Consider the following 20024-nt stretch of genomic DNA (forward strand, 5'->3'; position numbering starts at 1 on the left):
GAGCGGAGCCAGGAGAGGCCCCTGACTCACCCCAGGGTCGGCAGGGCTTCTTCCAGGAGTTGGCACTAGCGGAGCCCTAGAGAATGAGTAAAAGCCGTCGGCCAGACTGGGTGGGACGGGTTTTCTGGGTGGTGGGGACAGCCTGGGCAGGGGCGCAGAGGCAGGAGCAGCTCTGGCCTGTGAGTCAGTCATGTTGCTTCAAGTTACAGATAAACTGCTTTACACAATAAAGGGGATTTATTTTCTCATGTAACTGAAAAGTCAAGGTGTAGGGCAGGCTGCAGGTATGGCTAGGTCAGCGTGTTAACACCCTTTGTCTGGGCCTCATTCAGCTCTAACCTCTTCCACGCAAGCTTGCAAAATGGCCAGCATGCTACATCACAACTAAACAACAAACCAGCTAGAGCAAAAGAAAGTTTCTTCCCTTCCTACAAAAGTCTGGGGTCTCACTCTGATTGGATGAATTAGGACACATGCCCATCCCTGGACCAATCAATTACTGGGGTAAGAGGGCTGGGAACCCCCTGCCAGCCGAGTGAAGTCAGAGCCCACCTGTGACAATATGGAGGTTAATCTAACTCAAGTGATACAGCTGCTCCTTGCTGGGGGAGGACGGGGGCGGGGGGGGGGGGGGGGAGACGCGGAGGGAACACCTGTGGGCACCAGTAGGTTATAAATGTGAGGCAGGTCATCGTGAAAAGTGAAAAACGGAGCAGTGGGCAGGGGCCAGAGCCAAATGGCACTGCCCGCTGAGCTGAGGATCTGGGACCTCATGCTGCGCACGCTGGGCTTGCAGTTCAGGAAGCTGTAGGGGGCTGCACCAAGCTCACCTCAAGCCCTGAATGTCTCCAGAAAGGCTCTGTGGGTTTAACCTGGTTTGTGAACTGCCCCTCTTTCTGCCAGAAGGTAATCAATCTCCCTTGAACTCTCACTTTCCTGGAAAAACATACCCTGCTCATTGACGATCTACACCTTGAGGATGGGGAGCAATTGATCAGACAAGTGGGGGTGGGGAAGCATTCCAAGCAAAGGCCAGAGACGCCATGCTCAGGTGCAGAGGTGTGACCACCGTTGCACCCTACAGAAGCCCCAGGAAGCCAGTGAGGTCTTGGTGTTGTGCTGTGGGTGTTTGAGACGTCTCGTGTGCTTTCTCTGGTAGAATGCACCCCCTTTTGTCTATATCCTTCTAACTGTGGTCATCTGAAGACCAGTTAACAAGTAGGCGTCAGCTCCAGGGTAGAGCCCCCGACCCCTTGTTCCTGGTCCCCGACACCTGTAGGTGAAAGGAATCAGAGGGCTGTGGATTTGGACTCAGATCCTGCTTCCTCCTTTCCCCATGACCTTGGGCAAATCATTTAATCTCTGTGAGTCTGAGTTTCTTACAAGACAAAGAAGGAAACTAGTATCTAGCTGGCAGTATATTTTGAGGATTATCTGAGAAGATAGATATGCATGAATATATCATCCTGTCAACTCTTAGGGGATCATCAAAAAATATTCATTCATTCATATATTAATAAAGGCAAATTAAAGTTAAGCCACTGCCCAGTAGATACCAGCTCAGCATGCATCACTTATCTTCATAGCCATTCTATATGTAGGAGTGTTACTATCCCATTTTACAGAAGAAGAAACTGAGGGCCAGGGAGGTTGAATACCTTTCCTAAGGCCACACAGCTGGTAAACCAGAAATTGAACCTGGGCCATCTAAAGCCTCTCTGTGGAACTGGGGCTAATTGGCAGAGCTTGTTGTTGCTGAAATTCAGAATCCCGAAGAGAATGAAGGAGAAAGAGAAGAGAGAAGTAGCATGTATTTAACAACCCCTGTGTACGTTGCACCATGCATGCATCGCTGACTCACCTCACAAATGTTCGTTGACTTTCCTAAGTGTCCTAAGTTCTGGTTGTAGGAAACACAGAAGGGATACCTTCTGTGCCCCTTAGCAACCTTGTAAATGGACGATAACATCCTATTGTACACCTGCACACACTGAGATTCTAGAAGATAATTAAGTCAGGCAGAGTCACCTGCCACGTTGGTTTGACGCCAGAGGAGAAGACCATGGAATGCATCCTGGTGGAGGTGTGGAGGGAGAAATATTTTGCTATAGCAAGGTCACAGAATCTCACCCTGTTTTCTTCCTCCTTTTCTGTGCAGATGACAGACAGCCAACCCTCTGCCTTCATCAAGCTGGCCGCTTAACCGCCACATCTCTGGCGGCAGCACGGGAGAGACAAAGCTCTAATTAAGGATCATCATCGCAAACCACATTTTGCGGAGGAAGGTGGCAAAGACCCTTCTTTCAAAGGCCTCACCCTCGAGGGACCCTGGATTGTCACAAAGATTAATTACCACTCAACCCCTTTGGATGGGAAAGGAAATCACTGATTAAAGCTTCCTCAAGAGACATTATCAGCTCTTTAAGGATTGCAGAAGCTGTAGGCTACTTTATTTTCTGAAAAGACAGATACACGCCAGCAGAGCCAACACACCACGAATGGCCTTTGTGTACCGCACGGTGATGTCGGGGACACAGGGGTGGCCATGCCCTGGCAGGAGTGAGGGTGGCCCCAGCAGCCCCTGAGTCCTCCCTGGGAATTCCCACCATCCCTGCTGATCGAGCCTCCGTCCCAGGATTCTTCTTCTGTCTTCCTCCTCAGTCAGGAGCCCGTCACAGGAAGGCCCCACCAGGTAGCAAAGATGGTGACCACGAGGAAGAGGACCCTCAAAGTGCTCACCTTCCTCGTCCTCTTCATCTTCCTCACCTCCTTCTTCTTCAACTACTCCCGCACCATGGTGGCCACCACCTGGTTCCCCAAGCAGATGGTCATGGAGCTCTCGGAGAACCTGAGGAAGCTCATCAAGTACAGGCCCTGCACCTGCGCCCACTGCATCGGCCAGCGCAGGGTCTCCGCCTGGTTCGACGAGAGGTTCAACCAGACCATGCAGCCGCTGCTGACGGTGCGGAACGCGCTCCTGGAGGAGGAAACCTACGCATGGTGGCTGGTGAGACTCGGGGCTGACGGTGGGATGGGGGCTGGGCGGGGGGTGGGGAGGGACCCAAATGCTCTGTCCCCAGCGTGTTCCTGGGCCCTGTCGGGCATTTAGCAGGATTCGGATTATTGTTCTTTCATTTATTCAGCAGCTATTTATTGAGGATCTAATATATATACGTCAGAGCAGGAGGCTCTGCGTTAGTTTCCCATGACTGCCATAACAAATGACCATAAGCTTGGTGGCTTCAAACAACAGGAGTGTATTCTCTCAGAGTTCTGAAGTCCAGAAGTTCAAAATCGAGCTGTTGGCAGGGTTGGTTCTTCCTGAAGTCGCTGGGGGAGAATCTGGCCCGTGCCTCTGCCCTAGCTCCTGCGGCTGCTGGCAATCCTTGGCGCTGCTCGGCTCGTAGCTGCATCCCTCCCGTCCCTGCCCTGCCTCTGCATGGCTGCCCCTGTCCATGTCTCTCTCTGTCTCAAGCCTCCCTCTCCTTTTCTTAGGAGGGTGCCTGCCATTGGGTTTAGGGTTCATCCTGAATCCAGATTGAGCTCATCTAGAGATCCTTAACAAGTTCATCTGCAGAGGGTCTTTGTGAAAATAGGGTCACAGGCACAGGTTTCAGGGTCTAGCACTTGGACATATGTGTTTGGGGGCCACTATTTCACCCACTATGGGTATTGAAATGAGTCAAATCCTTATTCTCATGGAATTTGATTGTGGCTGGGAGAGACAGATAAGAAACAAACAAGGTAGGCTCCAGAAGTGCTTTGAGGAAGAGCGGATGAGGTTTGTGATAGTGAGAAACCAGAGAGGGGCCTCTGAAAATGGGGCGGTCTGGGGGTCTCTGAGGTGACAGGACTTGAGTTGAGACCCAAAGGCAGAGAAGGCACCAGCCCTGGGGACATGCGGAGAACATGCTGTGGGGTCCCGGGTCCACCAGTGCAGAGCGCTGGGTGGCATCAGCTGGGTGTGTTAGAGGCGTGGGAAGCTCTGGGGGCCGGCAGGGGTGGGGGTGTGGGTCCGGCAAGGTGCTAGGAGGGGGGTCTGAGAGCGGGCGCCACCCAGGCAAGGAGCCTGGGGTTTGTTCTAAGTGCAACAGGAGGCCACTGTAGAATTTTTTTCAGGGACTTCTGGGGTCCCTGAAAAAAGGGATCTGGGGTAGCCATTTGAAAGGTCATTCTGGTTGTCGAATGCAAAATAGATTGAAGGGAGCAAGAAATATCTATTCGTTCCTTATTTATTGAGTACCTAGTAAATGCCAAGCACCACTGTACTGAGATGGAAAAGATAGGCTTCCCCTTCTTGGGTTGCAGGTGTGGCAGAGAGAGAAGGGAGAATGGACAATCCCAAACTGGGGTGATAGGTGCTTCGTCTAACCCCCCTTGGGGTCTGGGGCTATCAGGGAAGGCTTCCTGGAGGAGGTGCTGGCCAGCTTCAGCATGAAGGATTCAGAGAGATTATCCAGACAGATTTTGGAGGGACCAGCCTATGGGCTGGAGGCGTGAGAATGCATGTGTGGGGCAGAGGTGGAGTATCCTGGCTGAAACTCACCTGCAGATGGGGCCGTTGCTGCATCTCCTGACGTCCTGCACATGCCATTGCTAGGAGAAGATGGAGTTGAGGGAGGCTGAGACAAGCAAGGAGACTTCCTGCCGGAGGCAGATTTCCCCATACAGCATTTTCTTTAAGTAATGCCTGCGCTGGAGGAGCTTACTGTTTATTTGACACGAAGAGAAAATGTGCATGAGACTTGGAAGGGTGCAAAGTGCTGGACTGTGAATCAGAAGACCGGGCTACATCCCGGCTGGTCAATCTGTGTTGAGCATCTCTGTGTGCGGGTCCTGGGGACAGGAAGGGTCTTCGCCTTCTCAAAGATTGGAGGGCCTGGTGAAGGAGGCAGAGAACCAAGCGTGGTAAGCGTTAGGGTGGGGTCTCAGCCTCCACCCAGGGATACTTGGGGCTGGATCGCTCTTGTCATGGGGGTCTGTCTTGTGCATTGTGCAGTGGTCCTGATCTCTACCCACTAAATGCCAGGATCACTCAGTCTCCAGCTGTGATAGCCAGAATGTCCCCAGATGTTGTCAGATGTCCCAGGCAGGTTGTGTGTGTGTGTGTGTGTGTGTGTGTGTGTGCACATGTGCAAAGTTCCCTGCACTTGAGAACCACCGGGGTGGGGAAGTGAAGATACTGATGGCAGAGGTGGCTTCATACGTATCCCTTTTCCTGTCTGGGTCTCGGATTCCCCTGTAACAGCAGTTGGAGGGACCAGATTGAGTCCAGTCTTCCCCTTCAGAGCTTGGAGTCTGTGATTCTCAGTCTCACCGTGGGATTCTGCCTACAAAGGCTTTTCAGAAACAAAAGCATGTGTACACAGCCTGGGCATGAGCCAGGCTACAAGGGACTCTGCCAATCAGCAGATAAAGAAGAAACTTGGAGGCCCTTATCCTCGTTTTGCAGATTAGGAAACTGAAATTCAGAAAAGTTAAATGACTTGTGCCAGACAACACACCAGTTCCAGCCCCTAGCAAGACTTTATTACAAACAGTTCTGAGAGTGGCTAACCAGGGTGATACTGATTTTTCTTCTCCAAGGTCCTCAGGGAGGGCAGTTTCTAAAAATTCAAGGCTGGTTTAGCCCTGGAGGGATGAAAAGGTGTAAGAGGGGAAAAGGATCTTGATAGGACCTGTGCATCTTCAAAGACCTAGAAATTCAGCCCTGGCATCAGGGTCCCTGGGTTTTGTCCCCGACTTTCTAGGTCCTCTTAAGAGTGACTTTGAAGAACCTCTTTGTCTCACTGAATTTCAAATTCCATCTCTGTAAATGGAAGGGATGTTAGTCACATCTCCAGGTTTCCCTACAACACTGCAAACATTAGTTTTATCAGTTGGATTTATTTTTGCTGGTTTAATGGGCAAGTACTACTGACTTGCATTTTGTGAGCACTAATTGAGGTGGAATCTGTTTCCACGTCGCTGTTACCAGTTTATCAAATGTCCTGCCCCAACCCCAGCCCAGCCCTCACCTGCAGTCCTTTCTGAAGTTCGGCCTCTGGTGGCTGGTCCCAGGGCAGCCACTTGGAGGGGATGAGTATGGAGGGATGGGGCTTCGATCTGTGGAAATCAGCAGAAAGGAGGAATAGGGCTTTGGAGCTTCTGGATTCTAAATAACCCACAATCTGGAGACACGTGCTTTGAATAAGGAATTGGGACGGTGGCCTGGAATATTTGACATCAAAACCATCCCGGAGCTCCAGGCTGCACCATCACTCTCTTTAAAAGCCTGAAAGCTGCCAGGACAACCTCATGAATGGAACTGGACTTAAGTCCCCACCGCAGGGCCTCTGGGGGGAAGGAAAAAGTCCCTGCCTTTGAAATGCCAGGAGCCTGGTGGGAAGGCCAGCTGCAAGAAGGTGGTTTGTGCCCACAGGCGCAGAGGGCGGACACGCTTTCTCAGACCCACATTAGAGCAGACAAGCTTGAGTCCACGCCCTGTTCTCCCACTTTTGGTCTCTGTTGGGAGACGGACACCGGGAGACGTTAAGGACTCAACTGAGGTCACACAGCCTAAAGGACAGAGCCAGGCCTGGGACTCGGTCACAGGCTCTGAGACACCTTTGCTTTTCTTTCTGGTGCCCACAGCTACCCCTCAAGGCGCCACAGAGAGGAGGTGTCAGGGCAGACGCAGGGAGAAGCTGGCAGCTACAGGCTGCGGTGTCTTGGGAATTGCATAGTTCCCGTGCCCTGCAGGGTCAGGGCGATGCTGGCCTCCCTTTCCAAGCACCGCCTGTCCCGGCTCTAACTTGTCCACTCCGTATAGCATCTGGCACACGGTGGGGGCTCAGTTGTGATGGGCTGAATGAATGAATGTGTGTTAGCACTAGCTAGACGTCATTCACTTATTCAGCAGACACGTTGAGCATGCACTGCATGGCCTGTCTGTGCTGCCTGCTGCCCGGACGCTGACGGGGGCAGACAGACAACCAGTGGCAACTGCGGGTTAGAATAAGGCCTGCAGGGGATCGCTCGAGCCCAAGAATTTGAGGTTGCAGTGAGCTGTGATGCTGCCACCTCACTTTAGCCTAGGTGACAGAGCAAGACCCTGTCTCAAATAAATAAATAAGGCCTGCAGTGCTGCTAACCACCTGTTTAAGGCTGGAGACTAATGTTTCCGGGCACCGTGGGAGGCTTCCCAGAAGCTGATGCATCACACATTGGACCTGGAAGTAGGAGCGAGCTTCACAGGGTGGAGAAGGGAGGAGGTAGGAGGGAGGATGTGACTCTTTTCAACACTTGCAGGGGATGGGTGCAGCCCTCAGGCACTGATGACCAATAGAGGGAGGGAAAGAGGCCGGCCATTGTGCCTCAAGGCGGGACAAACTTTGCCATAGTTCACCCTCCAGACCCCCACCCCCACCCCGTGCAGTCAGGGCCAAGTGCAGGGTGCGGCGGCAAAGGAGGCAGCCAGGGCTTGAACTTCAAGGAGATGCCTGCTCTCAGGTGGTTCCTGGAGAGTGAAAGTACCTCCTTAACTGTGTGCCCCACACCTCTCTCGCCTCACCCACCCCTGCCCCAGGCTCTGCAGACCACGCCCTTTCTTCCCTGACCCTCTCCAGACAGTGCCCACCTTGGTTATCTGCATCCCTGCCGCAGCCTCTGCTTCCAGGGAAGCCGACCCAAGACACGGCGCTTCCTCAGGGAGCTTGTACCTGTCAGCAGGCATTTATTAAGTGCCAATTGTATACAGAAACATGTATTGGAAACTAATCAGGAAGGAAGGGGAGGGGTATCCTTGAACTTCCTAACATTATGTCCTACCAGGAGCCTTGTAGTATTTTTATTATCATTGCCAAAGGCAGGGAAATACAGAATGTTCCTTCGCAGGGAAAACAGTGATGTTGCGTGGAGTAACCTGCCCAATCTGACTCCGCTGGTGAGTGGAAGGTTTAGGGAGCTGATCTAGAGAGGGACAGCTCGGTTTCCCACCCAAGCTCTCCCTGGCCCTGCCATTGACACACTCACTGTATGACCTCAAGTAAGTTCCTTCCGGGGTCCAGGCCCCAGTGTCCCCTTGTGCCACTGAAGGACTGGAGCACATCGGAGACCCCTGCGGTGTGGAGCGTGTGATGCCAAGAGATGCAGGGCAGAGCATCAAAGGGCATCACGTCGCAGAGCGAGGAAGCGATTCCTGCTTCAGTTCTCGTTCCATCTCTGCTGTGCAAAGACTTTAATTTGGGCGGGTGTTTCACTGTGCACCTCTGTAGCACTCGTCAATCTTGTTCTCGCAGAGAGAGGACACTTGCCTGGGCAAGCAGCAGGGTAGAGCTGGCACCAAAGGGGGTTGTTTTGTCTTCATCTTATCGTACGATTGCTGTCTTCCATCTGCCAGGTAATCCCTGCTTTCCACTTGTAGTAGAGGTGTGAGGCTTCCTTTTCAAATAAACTCCCTTTGTGTTCTTAAGTGAGTCATTAAAGCAAAGTAAGTCAGTAATAGGCGAGACGATATGGTGCTGTGTGCTCACACCAGGCGAACCATGCAACCTGCCACCAACACGCGTCCCCGCCGGCCTCATGTCTTCACCCCTGGGCCTCCGTGGTGGTGCACACGTGTGCCCAGTAGGCGCTCAGCGAGAATCATTGCAGGATGGATACAAGAATGCCATGTTGGTCCTTAATTCAGCACACAGTGCCACGCTGCCTTCTGACAATGGCACAGCGAGGAGGGTGCTCTGTGGCCTGAGCACAGCTTCACAAGCATGGGGAGCACAGCAGCACTTGCTGGTTGGGGACCTCTGCAGAGGTTCCTGCAGGGGGTCTCGGCTGTGGTCCCCTACCCCAGGGGTCTGAGAGTGTGGTCCCCACACAAAGAGCAGAGCAGCAGCACCTGTTAGAAATGTAGGATCTTGGGCCTCAGCACAAACCTCTTGAGTCAGAACCTGGGTCTTAGCAAGGCCCGAGGGGATTGTCTGCAGATCGGGAGCCTGGAGCTGCCCTAGGTGGTCCTGTCAGAAGCAGATGTTTAGCAGCCAGGCACGGTGGCTCATGCCTGTAATCCCAGCACTTTGGGAGGCTGAGGCAGGAGGATCATTTGAGTCTAAGAGTTCAAAACCAACCGGGGCAACACAGCGAGACCCCATCTCTACAAAAAATAAAAAAAACTAGCTGGGCACACCTGTAGTCCTAGCTACTTGGGGGGCTGAGGCAGGAGGATCTCTTGAGCCCAGGAGTTTGAGGCTGCAGTGAGCTATGATGATGATGTCATTATACTTCAGCTTGGGTGACAGGGCTGAGATCCTGTCTAAGAAAAAAAAAGCAGATGTTTAATTTAGATATTGTTTTTTTGTGGTAAAATATACATAACATAATATTTATCAATTTAACTACTTATAAGTGTACAATTCATGGCATTAAATACATTTTCAGTGTGATATAACTATCATCACTATTTCCCAAATGTTTTCATTAGCCAGACGTAGGCTCTGTATCCATTAAGCAATAACTGCCCCTTCCCCCCTCCCTCTCATCCCCTAGTAACCTCTAATTTACTTTCTATCTCTCTGAATTAGCCTTTTCTAGATATTTCACGTGAGTACAGTCATTGCATTTTGTCTTTTTGTGTCTGGCCTTTTTCATGTAGCATAATGTCAAGGTTCATTTCTGTTGTAGTGTGTATCAGTACTTCATTCCTTTTTGTGGCTGTATAATACTGTATAGATATATCACATTTTGTTTATCCATTCATTCATTAATGGGCCCTTGGGTTCTTTTCATTTTTTTTTTTTTTTTTAATAGAGACAGGGTCTTGCTCTTGCTCAGGCTGGTCTCGAACCCCTGACCTCAAGCAATCCTCCCACCTTGGCCTTCCAGAGTGCTAGGATTATGGGCGTGGGCCACCACGCCCAGCCTTCATGTTTTAGCTATTAGAAATAATGCTGTAATGAACGTTAGCATGTGAGTTTCTGTCTGAGTCTCTGTTTTCAGTTCTTTGGGGAATATATTAATACCTAAGAATGAAAATGGTAGTTTTGTATTTAACATTTTAAAAAAATTTTTTATTAATACATAATAATTGTACATATTCATGGAGTACATGTTATATTTTGATACAAGCATATAACATATAATGATCAAATCAGGGTGATTGGAACTTGATTCACCTGAAACATTCATCTTTGCTTTATGTTGGGAGCATTTGAAAACTTCTAGCTATTCTGAAATATAATGAATTATTGTTAACTATAGTTGCCCTATTGTACTATTGCACACTCGAACTGTTTCCTTCTATTTAACAGAATTACGCCTTCACCAACACCTCTTCATTACCCCTTCCCACCACTCTTACCAATCTCTAGTAGCCACCATCCTATTCACTACCTCCTTGAGATCAGTTTTTTTGAGGTCCCATATATGAGTGTGAAAATGCACTATTTGTCTTTCCGGAACTGCTGACCGGTTCTCCACAGCGGCTGCCCTGCTCTGCATTCCCACCAGCAGTGCATGAGGCTTCCGTGTTCCCTGCACCCCCACCAACACTTGTTATTTTCCATTTCTTAAAATGAGAACCGTGCTAGTGGGTGTGACGTGTGATCCGGATCCTGTGGCTCCCCGTGGCATGTCTCCTGGTCTTAGGCCAGAGAGGCCACATTGTCTTACCTAGAGGAGCAGTCCTGGTTCGTGGGAGCCTCTCCTTGGGGGATTCTGGCTCTTTCCCTCCGAGGTGGAGCTGGGTGCCCCGGGGATCTCCCTGAGCATGTCCCTGGTCACTAATCTCCTAGTAGTAGCCAAAGCCACTCTAGCCACTTCTTCTCCCAGCCACTCCCCTGTCCCTGGGGCTGGGATGAGCTGATGGCAGTCACCTTGCAGCCCACCTGTTCCAGCCCCAACTGTGGGGCTGGGCTTTCTGAAGGTCAAGATTCCAAGGGTTGGAGGCAGTAGCTGTGTTGTGGGAGAAACCTTAAGTGGTTTTCTAGAAGCCTGGGTTCAAATTCTGATTTGGATTTGGGACAAGTCACTCAATCCATCCAGCCCTGTGCGGTAGCACTGTGGCGTTGTGACAGGGTCAGGTGCGGCACTTCTTACGAAACCTTTCCACGATTACTGTGAGTAAGGAAAGCAGATGTATCAGCTGGCAGTCACTACACTGTGTGGCCAGTTCCACCTGAGCCCATGCAGGGAGGGGACCCCTAGGGTGACCAGCTTGTCCTGCATCCAGGGAAACCCCTCAGTCCTGGGAATACCAGGGTGCTTGGTCACCTTGGGATAAAGCCAGTGTTCAACCTTGCCTGGAGGTCAGGGAGGGTGTCTTGGAGCAGCTGACCCTTGAGCTAGGCCTTAAAAGATTAAAACAGTTTGCCAGGCAGACATTGGAGGGCTTTGTGCATTTGGCAAATGGCTTATTCTTTGGTCTGACTGGAGCCCAGTGGTCCTGGGGCTAAGGGAGCTGAGGGGCGGGCGGGGAGGTGGCACAGAGGCCCCGTGACCCTGGCTGGGACTGGAGAACTGCCACCGCCACCCACTGCCTGCTCTTCTCCCTAGGCGTGAGAAAGGGCACACAGTCCCCTAGACCTGTTGTCTGAGTGGGGGGCAGGCGGGTTGCTCATGAGATCCACGCAGGTAGGTGGAGGGTCTTTTGGGGGGGGGTCCCCCTGAGAAGGAGCAGGTTGGAGGAAAGGTGACCAGTTTTGCTTTGGACATGTTGAGTTTGAGGGGCCTGTGAAACGAGGTGTGAAGGTCCAAGTTCGATCACCTGAGCCTAGTCTAACGTGGCTGCAACAGTGCCTAGCACACAGTAGGTGCTCAGTAAACATTTGCAGCCTGCATGAATGGTCTCTTTCCTCCGTGAGTAGCACCTGGGCTCCCCGGAGGATGGGGTGGGGCAGCTGTATCTGAGCAGCCTTCATCTCCAGTGCCCAGCAGGAAGAGGGGCACACGGGAGGCCCCAGTCAGGAACCCACAGGAAGCCGGGCCCGCCAGCCAGAGGCAGCCCAGCTAGGCTGACCTGCTTCCATCCTCGGCCCACAGAGGCTCCAGCGGGAGAAGAAGCCCAATAACTTGAATGACACCATCAAAGAGCTGTTCAGAATCGTGCCTGGGAATGTGGACCCCGTGCTGGAGAAGCGGTCTGTGAGCTGCCGGCGCTGTGCTGTCGTGGGCAACTCGGGCAACCTGAGGGAGTCCTCATACGGCTCGGAGATAGACAGTCACGACTTTGTGCTCAGGTGGGTGCTGGGACCCTCACCCCAAGCCCACCATGCTGCTCCGAAAGGGCCTCTTCGAGCTAGAGGCAGCACTTTGGCTCATGGTCAGAAGGTCAAGGTTTCAGTCCTGGTGTCTCTGGACATACCCAGGGCACCTCCTTGCCTCAGTTTCCCCATCTCTGCATTGCAGGATGGGATGGACTAGAAAGGCCTCTCTGGATGCAGAGAAGAAACCATACACAGTGGGCCTCAAGCATGGCACGGGGAGGCTGGGAGAGGGCAAGACTGATGGGCAGACTCTTGTTTTGCCCTTAATGTTCATTGCCTTTGGCCATCTGGGCCACGATAGAATCGCGTATGCTTTTCATGTAAAATATATTTTCCCCGTCAACAGATATTCCTGGAAGGTGCCCCGAGTCTGTCCTGGGTTTCTCGTAGTTCCCACCACACCACTCACAAGTGCCCCAGGACGAGGAGCAGTGCAGGGGTGGGGCAGCCCATCCCGGCAACCTTCTAGAATGGTCTCTCGTTTCTGTGATCTCTGACTGTGGTCCTTAGACCACTCAGCCGGCCTCTCGGAGCCTCACTGTACCTGGTGTCCAGTGGGGGTGTCAGTGGTGGGGGGTGGGGGGGGCGGAGCTGGGTTTCCTCGCCCACAGAAAGGGACTGTCACATGCCTGCTGGATACGACTCTACACGACAGGTGGCCGATGGCGGTGACAGTTAAACTCACGTGAAGTCATAAGAAGAGAAGGAAATCGCCAAAGCCTTCGAGCTGCGTCTTAACGGTCCCCATTTTACAGATGAGGAAACCGAGGCCCCGGGGAGGGGGGTGACTGCCCAGAGGTCGTACCGCAGGCGTGTGGAGCTGAGGCTCTCCAGGAACCGGTGCCCAAGCCACGCGGCGCAGCTTTCTCTCCCTTCTCCTCCCAGGATGAACAGGGCGCCCACGGCGGGGTTTGAGGCTGATGTCGGGAGCAAGACCACCCACCACCTGGTGTACCCCGAGAGCTTCCGGGAACTGGGGGAGAACGTCAGCATGGTCCTGGTCCCCTTCAAGACCTTGGACTTGGAGTGGGTGGTGAGCGCCACCACCACGGGCACCATCTCCCAGTGAGTCCCCTCCGAGCCGCCTCGCTGCCCCTCCCCCAGGCCAGTGGGCACTGTCCCCCACCCGGCTTTTCCAATTGCAGAGGGAAACTGCACCGGGAGGAGGGGGAGTGCAGTCGCAGCCTGCCCCCCCCAAGGCCAGGGCGGCGCTGAGCACGGGGCTGTGGCTGGCCTTGCTGCTTCCTTGACGGTGAGGCGCTCCGGTGCTCTGCGCCGGCACTTGGCACGTGTTATGGCATTTAAGCCTCACAGTGGCCACTATTGTTAGCTGCCTTCTCCCAGTGAGGAAACTGAGGCTTGGCCACGCCACTTGCCCCAGGCTGAACTGGCCATGGCCTGTGCTCCCACTTGGCTCCAATTCCTAAGTCCCTGACTGTTCCCGAGGTCAAGTGACTGCGGTTTCCAGGTTTCCATGGGCCCCTTGTCTTAGGGCAGGTTTCCTGGGTGCAGAGCTGGCCCGGGGACTCCAGGTGCAGGAGACTGCAGGGCGGCACCCTCAGGCACAGCGCTGGGCAGGGGAACCAGGCCCAGTGCAGGTGGGGCCACAGTCGCCCTCCCAGCTTGGAGTCAGCGCCAGCGTGGAGGCTGAGGGTCACACTGTGTGCTGCTGGGGGCCTCACGGGCCCCGCCCACTCCTTCAGGCTGTGCTGGGAGCAGGTCCCCACCCAAGCCTCTAGGGAAGTGAGGGCGTGACAGAGCGCTCCTCCAGTGAGCCAGGAGCGCCCTCTGCTGTCTGTGATGGGGCTGCCCTGGGCCAGACTGGCAGCGCAGGGGGAAGCATCCAGAGAGGTCAAGGCTGCACCCACCTCCCGGAGCTGCATGCCCAGGAGCCCCCCACCCTCCATTAACCAACTTTTCTTCCTCCAACTGCAGCACCTATGTCCCCGTCCCCACGAAGATCAAGGTGAAACAGGATAAGGTGAGTGGAGCTCAGGCCCCTTGAGCTCTAAGCTCAGGTTCCGTGTCTATGGCTCTGCCAGGAGAGGCCTCCAGGCAGGTGGAGGCGGCAGCCACTTAGCTTCCCTGCTGGGAGAGGGCAGGAAGAGGTCACACACTGGGAGAGGTTCTCAAAGTGGGGTCCCCAGACCAGCAGCATCACCAGGGGGCTTGTCACAGATGCAGATCCTCCGGCCCACCCCAGACCTGCTACATCAGAAACCCTGGGGGACGCCCGGCAGTCTGGGTTTTAATAGGTCTCCAGGGACGCCACTGCATGCGTCAGTCCGAGAACTGTCCCTGTGCGGCCTGAGCGTCTCTCCATGTCTTTCCTGCCTTTGTCCTCCCCAGTGGGCCCCTGACATGGGTTGGCCAAGAGATGGGCGAAGAGCGGGAGGGAAGTGAAGTGCCCACCTTACTGGCCCTTTGCACACACTGTGAGAATTAGACAGGCTCAGAGAGGTCAGGTAACATGCCCAGGGACACACAGCTCGTCCGTGATGCCTAGAACCGAGGTTTCCGTGTGCCTCCAGGCCCTGCCCTTTGCACTGGGCCACGCTGCCCGCTGCCACAGAGAAGCAGCCCCAGGTGTGTCTTATAGGGTGGGGCTGGTAGCAGGGGGGGCCTCCCAGGGAGAGCAGCACCTTGGTTCCTGACAGATCTGCATAAGTCACCCTTCCAGTCCCTTCCTTGGGGCTGGAGTTTGGCTTGCCCGCCACTGCCTGAGACGTCCCTGACACTGTCCTGGAGGCAGCCTTCGGCGGTGGAACCAAGACCAAGCCTGACACCGGGACCCCTCCCAGCTCGGCCACTGTTGGCTATGTGACACTGACCATGTCACTTCACCTCTCTGAATCTCGGTTTTCTCATCTGTAAGACGAGGAGAGGGGAACCTAGGATCCACAGTGATTCCAGCCAGTGCCGGCTAGACCGGGTGGCTCTGTGTGGTTCGTGCAGTGCCACAGTGTCGTTCTCTGGGAGCCCCTTGTCCTGAGTGGCCTTACGTCCCACTGCCCGGCCTCCTTGGATTTTTATTTGAGCCTCACCTCAGGGGGTTTTCTCTCAGTCCTGGGGGTCTCCTCTGCGCCATTCCTCCCACAGCGCATGTCCCCGTCAGCACCCGTCTCAGCGGGGGGAGGCGTGCCCATCTCTTCCCACCAGCATGGGAGCCCACGACGGCAGGGAGTTTGTCAGGTCCACGGCTGTGTCCCCAGGGCCATGACAGTGTGTGGCACCTGATAGGTGCTCCGTGTCCTTTGCCCACCAGAATTCACTGAGGGCCACGCCCTCCCCTCCCCGCAGATCCTGATCTACCACCCGGCCTTCATCAAGTACGTCTTCGACAACTGGCTGCAGGGCCACGGGCGGTACCCGTCCACCGGCATCCTCTCCGTCATCTTCTCCATGCACGTCTGTGACGAGGTGCGTCACCCTCCCTGCCCGCCGGGCTGCCTGGAGGACGGGGCTCGCCGGGCCATGTTCCCGAGAGAGGTGGGGGAGAGGGTAGGGGCAGGCAGGCCAGCCCGTCTCTTCCCGAAGCCCAGACTCTCTGTCTCTGTGGCGGGGCTTGTGAAGCCTGTCTCCCGGGGTGTTTTAGCACGTGACAGCTCTCCATGAGAAAACGCTCAGGAGCGCGAGTTCTGCACGTTCCGGGCAAGTGCCCACGGCAGAACCAGGACGGATGGGTGGTGGGAGCTCAGACGTGGCAGCAGAACAAAGGAGCGGATTCTAAATGGAAGTTTGTCTAAGGCCACGGTTCTCGGTCTCAGTTGCCCATTGGAATCATCTGTGGGGCTCCACTGCAGCACCCAGGCCACACCCCAGCCCCGTATCACCAGAATGTCTGGGAACCAGGCGCCTGGGAGTCCCATGATCCACGGAGGTTGAGAGCCAGTGATCTCGAGAAGCGTGCGTTTCCCCTCACAGATGTGCCTCCTGCGCCCGGCTGTGTGCCGGTTTCCATCCGTGCTCAGGGAGGCAGCCCTGGGGAGGGGAGCCGGAGGGTGGGTCACACCACCCCCCACTTCCTTCCTGGCCCTGGGTTCAGGCAGGGCATTCAGGTGTCCCTTCTTGTCACACCTGGCCCATCCCAGCCCCACCCCACCTGGCTCATGGTTGGAAATCCCAGGAAGGGGTCTAGGGCGCTGCAGGGCAGGTCCACGGTCTTGGCCTTGGTTGGTGTCTCACCCGCCCTTGGGGTTCTCGCTCAGAAATACTACTCCCCTGTCTTCATCCCATCCAGCCCTAATGTCCCTGCACTGGGGTGGGCCTCTGTCCATGGTGTAGTCACTGAGGAAGCTGCATGTGGCATGGAGCTGTCCCCTGCTCTTGCTGTGTCCCCACTCCTCAAATCTGTCCTCCACACCGCAGCCCAGGCAGCATGTCCTCTCCCTGGAAGCCCCTCCAAGTGCCCCTCCCTGGTCATCTTCTACTTATTTTCTAAGACCCAACCGAAATGTCACCTCCTGGGAAGAGCTTCCTCTCGAGGCACCAGCCCCTCCCTCCTCTGTGCTGAGGGAGCCCTGAATTTAGCCCTTGTGCCGCCAGGGACCGCTCAGCCGATGCCTGCCATAAACTGTAAGCTCCAAGGCTGAGATCTGACTTGTGTCCCTAATTTCCTCAGCACCTGCCCAGGTGGCGCCTGAGGAAGGTCTGCCTGGATTCTGATATGTCCAGCACAGTGCCTGGCACAGAATAAGTGCTTGTCACACGTGTGAAAGGCCCCTGGACCAGATGGCTGCTGGGCTCAGGGAAGAAAGGGTCCGCACCTACCAGCTGCCCTGTTGTCATTGTGATTCTGGGTCTAGTTTTCCAGGTGAGGAAAGTAAGGCTCAGAGAAGTGATTTGACGTGCCCAGGGCACCGTGCAAGTGGCAGAGCTGGGGTTGGGCATTTGCTGGGCTGCAAAGCCCTGCTCTCCGCTCCACTCCCTCCTTCCCACACCCGCCTTCTGTGGCTCCTCGAGCCTTGGAGAACAGGTTGCACTTGCCACAGAGGTGAGACCCGGCCTCCTGAGGACCACCCACATCCCCTAACCTCCCAGGGTGCCTCCTGCCATTGGACTTGGGTTTCACTTAACTTGCTTTTGCTTCACCAACCCCCCGAGAGTGCCAGCAACCTAGAGAAGGGATTTCCTGTGTCCTTGGAAGTGGCGTTTACGGTCGCATGGGATTCCAGGATTACCTGCAGGCTCCCTTTCCTAGAGGTGCCACCTGCAGCCCTGCGTCTGCTTCTCACCTTTGCTTTGCCCCCACAGGTGGACCTGTACGGCTTCGGGGCAGACAGCAAGGGGAACTGGCACCACTACTGGGAGAACAACCCATCAGCGGGGGCTTTTCGCAAGACAGGGGTGCATGATGCAGACTTTGAGTCCAACGTGACGGCCACCTTGGCGTCCATCAACAAAATCCGGATCTTCAAGGGGAGATGACGCCGCGAAGGGTTTAGGATGGATGCGCCATCATGCCTCTGGATTCCAGCTCCAGCATCTCGCCAGAGCCGTCCCGTCCAGGAGCTTCGAGGGCCAGCCTCAGGGGTGTGCCCAGGTGCCTCCTGCCGCCTCTTGCACCCCAGCCTTCGGCAGCCTCCACTCAGCAAGGTCGCCAAGCTCCACCAAGACTGCAGAGCACGTTTCAGAACCTGTCCTGGGTGGGTTCCACTGCTGTCCCAGGGCTGGGGAGACTCTGGGAAAGCTTCAGTCTCCAAACACTAAAATCATTTTGGCTTCTAGGGCGGGGTTGGGGGGCGAATCTGAAGACTCCCATACTCTAACTGACAAGAGGCTTCCCAGGAAAGATGGGGGGAGAGACTTGCTGCTGCCCAGGGGTCCAGAGCTGACTCTCCAGCTCCGATTGTCGCTGGGATGTTTCTGAGTGATGATTACCTCCAGGACAGAGCCACGTCGGGCCACGCAGGTGCTGGGGGCACTGTGTGGCCCTTCTTTGCACGAAGCCTGGCCTCTCACTTGGTGTGATAACCCTGTCATCCCTTTCTTCCCAGAGTTCATTTATCATGGCCAGGAGAGACTTCCCACCCCATCTGCATGTTTCTCCCTCCTGCAGATGCCTCTTCCCAAGCAGATGTCCCTTGAGCAATCAATCTCCGTGGTTATGATCGTGGCCAAGAGCAGCTCTGCCTACTTCCATGTGCCTTTGTGTTTGGGGAAGAAATGCATGCGTTGGCTGAAATGAGGCAAAAGCTCCTACTCAGGAAAGGGGGCCCCCACCAACGGCCCACCCCTGCTCCAGAGCTGGGAATGTCTTTTCTAGATTCCTGAGACGGCACCCAATTTGGAATAAAGCTCAGATGACACTCAAAGCCACCCAGGGGCACATCAGCTGGGGAATACTCTCTTATGTTCTTAGACTGTTGGATTTGGTGCCTGTAACCTCCAAGGCCACACAGGGGGCTTCCAACGGCACTTTTCCCAAGGGCCTGAGCTCTGGGCCACGTCCCTGCAGGCCACCTCTGGGGTGTCTGGGGTCTGGTTGGGGGCCTCCAAGAATGGTGGCTGCACTTACCTCATCTTCTCACTCTCCGGCTACTCTCTTTCTCCTCAGCCTTCCTGATTATTTATTGATTTATTTTCTTTTTAATTCAACTGACATTGTGTGCACCCTGGCTCTGTTGCTGGTCCTGGGGTTTTAACTAAGCTTGCTATTGCCGAACCCAGCAGCAGGGGAAGGGGTGCTGAAAGGGAGGCTTGTAGGAATTCTCGGACTTGGGGTGTTGGGAGTATCCAGAGCTCGGGGCCGGCAGGTGGGCAGATCTTGTGGTGTCGGTCCTTGGTGACTTGTGCAGTGCCTGCACCGCCCTCCCGTTCCAGCCCAGCTTCCTTCCTCCTTGTGGATTTGGCATCGTTCTCAGACTGAGAGTGTCCAAAACTCAGTGAAACCTCATTGCGGCTGGGTGGGGAGTGGGACAGGCAGAGGAGGACAGCGATCGTTAGCTGCAGCTCTGAGGCTTCATCAGAACAAACCACTTTTCCTATTGAAAACATTTCCGAAAAGGCCACTGCTGCTTTGGGGAGGTGTGAGCTTTTAGGATGCATTCTCAGAAATTAAGTGACCCACTCCTCCTGGCTGAGAATCCCCCTCTGCACTCCGGGTGGGAGGAATTATGCTGGTTCAGGGGCCTCAGTCAGGTGTCACGGATGGCTTCAGGCCATTCACAAGAGTCCCCAAAAATTGCATGCCAAGTTTTTTTTTTTTTTCCCCCTGAATTCTGTGTATATGAGCATGTTTCTGGGGAAAGGTCCCACAGCTTTTATTAGCTTCTCACATATTCAGAATCCAGGAAGTGTTAAACAGACAAACCTGTTTCAGCTTTAAAAGCCTCCCAAACCGAAGACTTCCTTGACTGATACTGGCTGGTGTGTTGCTGCGAGTTGTCACTCTGAGGTCATACCCCTCCGAGGCTCACAGCTGAGTCACATGGACGCTGATACAAGCACCGTGGTGACTCTGGAACTCTTCCCCTTCTCCTGCAAGCTGAGTCTGGGGACGACAGGTTCAGCAGAGCAATCTGCTTGGGCTTTACTGATGAAGAACAGGTCCCCCCAAGGGAAGAAGTGTCCGTGCCTGAGCTGGCTGCTGCCTGGGCGGCTGTCTGGGCTGGGTCTGCTCCTTCCTCCCACTAGGATGTTCAAGCTGTGGGATACCTTCTAGTTTACCACGTTTGCGCTCTCATTTTACACTGAGAAAAGTGTGGCCCAGAGAAGGGAAGTGACTTGCAATAGTAATCTGATTATAACAGCACAAGTCAGAGTTTGAGCAAAAATACGGTGTTACTG

At 54.4% G+C, this 20024-nt stretch overlaps 1 protein-coding gene across 2 annotated transcripts in view; it reads left to right on the forward strand.

The window, feature by feature from the left end:
- The window catches only part of ST3GAL1 (ST3 beta-galactoside alpha-2,3-sialyltransferase 1), an 89716-nt gene extending 70065 nt beyond the window's left edge, over nt 1–19651 (forward strand). For both annotated transcript variants that reach the window (XM_069465394.1, XM_069465393.1), the window contains 6 exons: nt 2159–3007; nt 12013–12209; nt 13122–13301; nt 14172–14217; nt 15537–15656; nt 17490–19651. In XM_069465394.1, the coding sequence (XP_069321495.1) occupies nt 2702–3007; nt 12013–12209; nt 13122–13301; nt 14172–14217; nt 15537–15656; nt 17490–17663 (1023 nt within the window). In that variant the 5' untranslated portion in view covers nt 2159–2701 and the 3' untranslated portion in view covers nt 17664–19651. The remainder of the gene's footprint in view (nt 1–2158; nt 3008–12012; nt 12210–13121; nt 13302–14171; nt 14218–15536; nt 15657–17489) is intronic.
- The last annotated feature ends 373 nt before the right edge of the window (nt 19652–20024 follow it).

Source organism: Eulemur rufifrons, chromosome 3 (genome assembly GCF_041146395.1).
Source record: "Eulemur rufifrons isolate Redbay chromosome 3, OSU_ERuf_1, whole genome shotgun sequence".
Lineage (NCBI taxonomy): Eukaryota > Metazoa > Chordata > Mammalia > Primates > Lemuridae > Eulemur > Eulemur rufifrons.